Here is a 9,502-nt window from a genome sequence, read left to right on the forward strand (position 1 = left end):
TAATTAAAATATCAATGATTCCCAAGGAATTTCAGAATTGTAGTATACTTCCAGATTTTGGAGGCTTCCCTTTTCTGGGGGGTAAAGACAATCCCGTCCACAGAGGGATCGTCTTACACCCTAAGGGAGTAGGAGAACACCCATCCTAAAAAAATATAAATAAATAAAATAAATAATGATAAATGGAATAAAAATAAGTAAATAAATGAATGAGTATCAATAAATAAAGAATAAAGAAATAATAGTAAGAAATAAAAGAATCTGGACTATCAGTGGCGGATCCAGGGAGGAGGAGCATTTCCGGTCCGTGTCCTCCCTATTTTTTAGAGTCAAAGTCAATATTTTATGTAAATATGTTGCTCATACACAAGTGCGCCCCCTTGAGATTCACAGTAAATGTTTTTACTGGGAATATATAGTCCATACACAAGTGAGGCTTTTTTTTTTTTTTTTTGCTTTACTTGTCAACTTTTACGCTGAACAAAATGACCTTCATTTTTTGTGACAACTTTTTTTTTGCTTGTCAAATTTTAATTGGGAAAATGTGCCTCCCCTTCTAAAAAAAATCCTGGATCCGCCCCTGATATATTTTTTGGAGTAATATCTCGCTTCATTTCTTTTCTTTTTAAAGCATAAAAAATAAAGACAATAACTTGCTGTTAATTCTATCAACACAATTTTTTACCACATTTTATAGCACACTAGCACCATTCGGCTCCTGTGTATACCCATTCGGCATTACCCCCATTGAAATTACCATGGTTTGTGTAAAAATCAACACCACGGAATGGTATTGTTGCTAAGAAACCAGGACAGTATCAACTATAAAAATATCACTAACTGCAAGGTAAAATTAAAGTTCTAGATTGTTAATCTCAACATCATCAACGCCTGTCGATGTGATCCCGTTGACACTGATGGGTTGTGTTGATTTTCAGACCCGCGGTGTTGGCTATAACACCGTTCTCTTTTCGTTTGAACACAATTCCGCAATTATGATGATGATTGTCTCAGATATCCAATTGCCGGTGTAAGACCCTCATTCTGCTATATACCAGATCCCAGTCAAGATACGCCGTGGCAAGATATCTCTCAGAACCTTTCTTCATCTCAAAGCCTTTGCGTCCGTGTAATACTCGGAAGTTATTGATCACAATAATATCACCTGCAAGCATTCAATTCAAGTATACAAATTTGAATATTAATCATCTTGTTTTACTTTTTCACAAACAAAAAAGAATCAATGGAGGGCTTGGAGCAATGCTTCCCCCCAAAAAAAAAAACACGACCAAGAAAGGAAAGGGGAAAAATACAAAATGATATATAATGTCAAATAAAAGGGAAACGAGTTAAACAATCGTGCCATAATGCTTCAATAATGCTTCACAAAATTTGAATCAGAAAAAAATATATATATAGATTTTCGCACGGTCGCGACTTTCTTTTCTCCAAAGATGTATTATCTATGTTGTATTTTTATGGGGGGGTATCACTTAACTGACTTCCCCCACCACTCGCTATATACATGTATAGGCCTAATATTTTTAACTACGAATGCATGCTCCAACTTAAAAACAAAGTACATTCATAAAGATTAAATTCTTTATGCAATGAGCATGAAAATCGAGATCGGAATAGAAAAGGGTAATATGTGAGTCAGAGCAGAAGATAATAGAATAGCTGAACTGGCTATACGAATTAAAAGATATTCAACAGACCCGTAGCCCCGTCCCAAGTAATCATGATTACAAAAACCCGTTCATGTGTTTCAAATTTTTGTAGGTATAAAATTTGGAGAGCTTCCAAAGGACATTCCCCCTCCCCGCATGTCCCTTGGTATTTTTACGCTTGTGTAGGCCTACAGATTAGAGGTATTTTGCCCCCCCCCCGCGCAAGAAAAAAAGCACAACCAATTCTTCTTATAAAAAAATTAAAGAGAGAAAAAACAAAATAAAGGGGGAAAGGGTTCAACATAATATTTTTTTTCTAAATATTATGTCAAAATCTCTAACAAAATTGCATTTTTATTTTAAAAAATCATAATTTATGAATTGTTTGGTTCATTATGCCCAGTTCCTGGACAAAAGTTAATACAGACTGGGATTATCGATTAATGAGTAAATAAGGATACGAAGTTCGTTTATGATTAATAAGCATTTTGATTTACCAGCTTCCATCTTGTATGTATAGATATTGTTTTGATGATAGAGAAGATCAGTGAATAGTTTCATCGCTCGGTAGAATAAAGCCACCTCCTTGGGCGGCATACGGAGTATGGATGTTCTGGAATGATTGCTGTAGGAGATCTGCATTGGCTCGCCATTATCATTCAAACTGTTTTTTTTTTAAAGAAAATACAGGGAAACAGAACACCAGGTCAATGCAGAGTACATTCAATTTCACTTTTATATTAAGTCAATAAGGTATGCCCCCTTTACAAATTCTTTGAAGCATTGAAGCAAACGACATGGCGGCATAACATCAACCATAATCTTTCATCCAGGGGCGGATCCAGGATATTCAAAAAAGGGGGGCACGTTTTTCCGAGGAAAAATTTGACCAAAAAGGGGGTTGTTAACCGAAAATTAATATTTCGTCCCAGAAAAACTTTGACAAGCCAAAAAAAAAGTCTTCACTTTCAAATGGGGGTTACACTTCTGTTTAAATGGCATTTTGACATTACATACAAATTTTAATCTTCCTTCTCAAAGTGGGGGGGCACATATCGGCTGTGCCCCTCCCCCTGGATCCGCCAGTGCTTTAATCAAGCAACATTTGAGCACATCCGAGTAACGCCTCTTTAAAAAAAATGCACCCTCGTGATCTAAGATAAGGGGATGATTAAACGGCTGTAAATTTTGTAGTTGCGGTATCAATTTTGATTAAATAAGTAAATACTAAACATAAAGATATCAACGTTAGACTCACACATTTTTGCATGCCTTCTTTGCTTCAGGGATTGTGCATGTAAACCTTTTATAAGAAAAACACATAATTGGGGCAAAATGGACTATAAACATTAGGGGAAATTGAACCATTTGCTCCATGTATGTTCTATATAGCCCCAGTTGAAAATTACGTATGTTTTTTTAATCATGCGCTTTAAGATCGATTGCATAGTGTGTGGTAGTTGGATAACCTCAATGACAACATTGCTTGCAGGTCGTCATAAAGATGGTGAGGAACTGCAAGCGGAAAATGACAAGACAGACATGGGATAAAGAGGCAATGAAGTGCATTGGATGAAGTGCCGTGAAAGGGGAGAGTTTCATTTTGCCCCAGTGGTGGGGTAAAAGGAATTTTTCTTTTGGAAAAATAAATTCGAGTTTCTCTGGAATATACACCTGGAAAGTCATTAATTGTAGTTGATATAAAAAAAATACAAACAAATTACAAATGTCATTGTCTATGTGATGACGTCATAATGCAAGTTTGAAATTAAGAATTCTATTATGCTGCCCCTCCTTCCCTTAGACCTTCTTTTTTCTGAACATAAATAAATGACCAAAAGGTGACACCCGATCAGGAATTTTTAAGGGCAATTAAATAATCATCTCCATATTTCACGACTGTGCATGGGGGGGGGGGGGGGCACTAGCGTACCTACGGGCAGGGGCGGAAATCTCTCCCAAAAGGTAGGGGGGACAAGGGTCTGGAAAATTTGACAAGCAAAAAAAAGGCTATTACCTAAACTTTAAGGTCATTTCGATGAAAATATATTTGACAAGCAAAAAAAAAAAAAAAAAAAGAAAGAAAAAAAAGATCATCTCGTCCAAAAACGCACGTTTTATTCACATTTTAAGTGATATATTTCTTAGCATCACCAAAGACCCAAAACAGTAGGGGGGACATTTGATATTGTGTCCCCCCTACTATTTTGAGACGGGGGGACACGTCCCCCCTGCCCCCCCCCTGGGATTTCCGCCCATGCCTACGGGGGGGGGCAGACTGCCCCCTGACGAGTCACAACCTATTGCAATGGACGTATCCCTGCCCCCCCTGACGAGCCACCAGTGACACCTCCTTTGAAGTTAAAGACCTTTTTTTTTTTGCTTGTCAATTTTTTTGGCGAACGATTTTGCCCCCCCCCCTGTGGAAAATCCTAGGTACGCTACTGGAGGGGGGGGGTGGACGGGATAAAAAACAGAAATTTACCGAATTATTTTATTCCTGGCCATCTGGAAATACCTTCCTGGACCCATTAGCCCTGTCTGGTAGAACTCGACATCGTTTGATGAGAGGACATTAAATGCTTCTGGGTCAACCTCATTCATTTGTCTCGCTACATTGAAGCCATCGACTAAGGTGCTGTCACCACCAACACCTTCAAACTGCTTTATGCAGTGTAGTAACTCGATCTGAAAGAGAGATGATAGGTTTAGGTGGTGTGCATCAAATCTTTTTTTTTTGATAAAATCATGTTCATACACTGTAAAAAATGATGTGCTAATTTAGCACTCGTAGTGCAGTCACTGTACAAGCATTGTCCGTGCTAAAATAGCACTTCATTTTTTTAAGTGTATATCATTTTGAATTGTCAACCGTTGCCTACTCATTTGTGGCATAATGAACAACCAAAGTAATAAACTGAGGGGCCAGACATGGCGTATGGAGAAAAATTTCTAAACAGCTTAAAAAATGACCTTTTCAACACAAAAATCTTTATGATATACGACACGCACCCATTCTCACACACACCAATATGGATATATTAGGGCTATGAAGTGACCTACCCCAGGCGGTTGATGGTAGTACGTAAGGTCGGTATGAAAGTATAGATTGCCCGCGGTGTAAATCGGGTTCTTTGGATCAGTAGGCGCATACACTGAACTAACCTCTCTGTGAATAGATGTAGATTAATTATGACAAATCAGAAGCATATCCCAGAAAATATGTAAGTCTACGTCTATTAACCATAATAAGAGCTCACAAACTTGACAAAAAAAAACACTTGCTAACATTATTAACGAGTGGTATCAGTACCTAGGATTTTCCAAAGGGGGGGGGGGCAAATTCGTCCGCCAAAAAAATTGACAAGCAACCACAAATAAAGGAATTCGTACCAGAAAAAATTGGACGATCAAAAAAAATCAAAAAATCAAAAAAGGTCTTCAAGTTCAAAGGCGCGGGCCGACTTGTTGCTCGTCAGGGATCAGTTGTGACTCTTCAGGGGGCAGGGATACGTCCCTTGCATGGGTTGCAACTCGTCAGGGAGCAGTCTGCCCAATCTGCCCCCCCCCCCCCCCCCGTAGGTACGCTAATGAGTGGCGTGTAATATTAGAAAATTCAACGGTAAATCTCCGCTGGAACAAATATTTCTATCTTATTTTTTATTGTAACCAAACGTACACATAAAATAATAACATAGTTAGTCGAGGACATTCTGATGGGATTACATTAATGATAAGAATCGTAAGGGCACTTAATGCGGATGTTTCTAAGCACAGAAATTCCTGACTAGAAATTTACCAACGGGATGTTAAAAATTAAAATGACGTCAGTAATTAATAAAGAACACACTAATTCTAAAACTTAGAAAAGAACAAAAACAAAACAAAGATGTGCACCATTATAGACCAACCTACAACTGATTGGACAGATTGGAGAAATCAAATATTAAAAAGTTGGGTTTTTAGCAAGGTCTTAAATTGATCGTTACAAAGGCCAAACATTGTGATGTAACACTATTGACTATTGGGGGGGGGGGGGTGTCGCTCAAATATATACATGTAGTTGTACACAGGCTCCCAAACATTTATTTTTTAACCAGCATTTTTCTGGATATTATTGAAATAAGTTTCGAGCTTATTTATACGAGATAAAAGTTTTTTTCAAAACATTTCCTTTATATATTGTTGTATTTGTATGTTTTATGATATATAAAATCATAATCAAGGTAAAATTACAATATTTACAACTTATTCAAACAGATCAGAGTAATTGCAGCAAAAGGCAATAAAAAAGGTTTATAAAACAAAACAATAAAAAACTCAGCCTATATTTAGGTACTTCTCCTTTTTATTTCAGCGACCATACCCAAAATTTGTTGCTTTAAGGTATCCCACCCTCTTCCCAAGCCGACTCAAAGCTTCTTTATGCTCAGGAGCATTCTTCACCAGCACGAGTCCAAGAACTTTGATTTCTTTCATCCAATCATAAAGTGCTTGGTTCGACGTCAGTAATTCGTCGAATTGAAATACGCGCAGACGATCTGGTATTCCATCAGACCGCCAAAGTTCCGGCGGGAGATCCATGAAGGGATCTGGAGTGCTGTCATGGAAACGGCTGCACCAGAGCCAGGGGGATGGGTAAAGGCTTTCATGGTCGTCTCTCCACGTTATCATTATTTGTTTACCATCTCCGCTAACCGAGATTTGTTTGATTCCGATTTCCAGGTCAAGATCTTGGAGATTTGTCTGTAGAAATAGTGTAAATGAGAATAGTCGTTTGAAATGATTGTTTACATTTAAGTAGGCATATACATTTCGACATGACCAGATGCTAACTGTGCATAATCCAGATTTGAATTGTACACTTCAAGTCATGATAATCCCCGGGGTTTCCCCTAATGTCGATGGTAGCTTTTCACAAGCAGATAATAAGCAGCTGGTCGCAAGTGATGTCGAAGGCAACTGAAATTTTTTTGAATACTCGTACAAATTCACTGCACTGCAATACTTTTCGTTACTCATATCATGATTTTATCAAATCCAATTTGACGTGATTTCCATTATGTTTAAAGTACGATACTGCACGGCAGAGGCGTAATGAGCCATAATCATTCTTGAGCGGGCAAGATGTGGTGTATCGGGCAAAAATTCATAAAAAGTTGCGAGCGACGGAGCGAGAGAAGCGAGGAAGCAAATATTTCGACATTTTCAAAATTAGATTTCGACATTATGATTCAAAACATAAATTCATATTACACCTTCTCTCTTTCCTTTTCTCTTTTTCTCCCTTGGCCGTGAAAACTTGGGGGAGCAAGCGCCTCCTATCTCGGGATCTGCAGTATTTGAGTGGAAACATTATTAGAATTATCCTGTACAAAGTCCTGATTTTCTTATCATAAACAAGATAACTCTAGAATAAGGAAATACAACTCTGGAATATACAACATTACAAAACATATAAATGTATATATATGTAAAATCTATGTAATAATTGATTATGTTGTATTATGTTGAACATGTGGAACGCAGAAATAAATTTCAAGCAAACAAACAAAAGCGCCATGAAGTTGTGTTTATAGAGAAATAATGTCAGAATTTAGTACTCAACACTCCGTCCCTCCGTTTTGTTGACGATCGGCCTTGCATACATACAGAAGGGAATTCGTGAAAACAAATTTCTTTAATGAAATTATGAAATTTCAAGCATTATTTCCCAGAGACAGAACTTTGTTATTCTTGTCCATTTCCTGTGATCAAAGTATTAAGATAAAGAATAGACATGAGCATTTTATACATGTGATGTTTTTTTTTATACATAATTATATTCAGATACCACCTGCCTAGTGACATTTTGATATCCTTTTCCAAATTGTTTTCGCTCACTGTTGCATAGAAGATTAATTATCCATGTTTTACCAAATGAATGAGAAAACTCCCAGCTTTACAATGATAGGCATTTATTTTGGTTGCATTTATGATATAAGTTAGTGGTCTTGGGGTTTTATTTTGTGAGACGCACTGTATAGACAAAATTCAATTTGATATATGCTCACTTTTTTCGTCACTGATGCCTCGTCGAAACACCGCTCACAGTGACAGAAATCCCGTAACCAGATAAAAGGATACGACGTCGACGCGGCCTTCGTCGTCCCGTTCAAAGACGATGTTCCACTCGTTTTTCTTCTCTTATTATCATTCTGAATATCGACAGTGCCCTCGCTCGGTTCCCAGTTGACGGTCACCAATCCATCTTCGTGGTTCAAATAAGCTTGACTTATGATATTGTTCGATTTCCATTCCGATTGAGCAAAAGTGCTGGCTTCAGTATGGTATGCACTGGTGCTGGCAGCCATTATTCACACCGATGAAATAATATACTTGTAGGCCTATATATATACATATATCTATTAATTTCTTTGACAAATTCTCGCCGCGATATATCTCTTAGTGAAATAAGTTATGAGAATGCTCTTTATAGCCATAGTAACTTCCAGTTATAATGTACGTATAGGCTATTTACGTCGATTTTGGGTCAAAGATTAATAACACACAAGTGCTTGTAAACGTGCAAGATAAATAATGGGACAAGGCCCCTTGAACCATAACCAGCTAGTATTGTTGTACGGAAAACAAATCGCCGAAGAGCAGGTCAGGGATGCGGTACCATGAAAATTTGATAAGAGGGGGGAGGGGGGTATACCGGGGCAAGACGCCTTGTTTTCTCAGTTGAATGTGGGAACCTATATGTTTACAAGCTTTGCTTTTTAATAGGTTCCTCATATTTCACGTAATTGTATTTTCTTGTTAAATACTACAACTATGTATTTTTTGTCATCATGTATTCATAATTGTGTTCAAGATGTATGTTTTTGTGGAATGTGAAACAATAAATCAAATCAAATCAAATGTTATCGGGCATTATGGATTTACACGACCAAAACATCGCCTTGATAATGCACTTCTTTCTTAAGGTTTTTGGGGTACTTTTTTTCTCCTCTTTCTAATGTTTTTTTTTTCGTTATCAAAAGGGCGACCATCCGGTCACCCCTGCCCCTGGTATGATCGCTGTTTTGTTTGTTTCTCGATCAAAATCCATACTACTCGCCCCATTGATTATGTAACTACAATGATAATAAGTGATGGTATGATCGTCCATCCTAATCAGTCGGAATCACATGTCAACGTCAGAATCTGTCTTCTGTTGTCAAAATTGATAAACTGTTGATCAAACAACTCCAAAAGAGCAGTCTGTACTTATTTTGATACGCGTTTGGGTATTATTAAAAGACAACACCCCCCCCCCAACAAAATGCTGCATGATTTGAATAAAAAGAGAAAATTCCAACAAGCGCAACACTGAAAGTTTCATCATAATTGGATGGAAACTAAGAAAGTTATGGCATTTTTAAGTTTCGCTAAATTTCACTAAACAATATGCACATCCTGGTTGGTATGCAAATGAGGAATCAACTGATGACATCACTCACTATTTCGTTTTTTATAATGAAGTATGAAATATTCTAATTTTTCCCCAATGTCCTATCAAACATAGTTTTATTCCTCCCTGAAAATGTGGTATCACCGTTTTGTCATAACATTTTATGGTTCAGTTTAGTTGGTCCTCAATGTCAAATCGGTAAAAATTGAAATATTACGATAAAAAAGAAAAAAAAAACCCAAGTGAAATGGTGAGTGATGAACATCATCGACTATTTCATTAGCATGTCACTGAGTTGTGCATATTACTGTTTTGTAAAAAAAATAAGCAAGCAAAAATTTAGAATGTCATTACTTTCTTATTTTGCATCCGATTTTGATGAAATTTTCAGCAT

General features: G+C 37.2%; 1 protein-coding gene across 1 annotated transcript; it reads right to left on the bottom strand.

Moving 5' to 3' along the window:
* Positions 1-603: 603 nt before the first annotated feature.
* Positions 604-8,179, bottom strand: LOC121409443 (gamma-butyrobetaine dioxygenase-like). The gene is made up of 6 exons (XM_041601375.1): positions 7,724-8,179; positions 6,037-6,416; positions 4,734-4,839; positions 4,156-4,358; positions 2,168-2,334; positions 604-1,165 (listed from the first exon to the last, which is right to left on the bottom strand). Exons 1-6 carry the CDS (start codon positions 8,021-8,023, stop codon positions 1,011-1,013), a joined length of 1,311 nt encoding a protein of 436 aa, XP_041457309.1. The 5' UTR covers positions 8,024-8,179; the 3' UTR covers positions 604-1,010.
* Positions 8,180-9,502: the final 1,323 nt, after the last annotated feature.

The sequence above is a fragment of the Lytechinus variegatus genome, chromosome 2 (genome assembly GCF_018143015.1).
Source record: "Lytechinus variegatus isolate NC3 chromosome 2, Lvar_3.0, whole genome shotgun sequence".
NCBI classification, from domain to species: Eukaryota; Metazoa; Echinodermata; class Echinoidea; order Temnopleuroida; family Toxopneustidae; genus Lytechinus; species Lytechinus variegatus.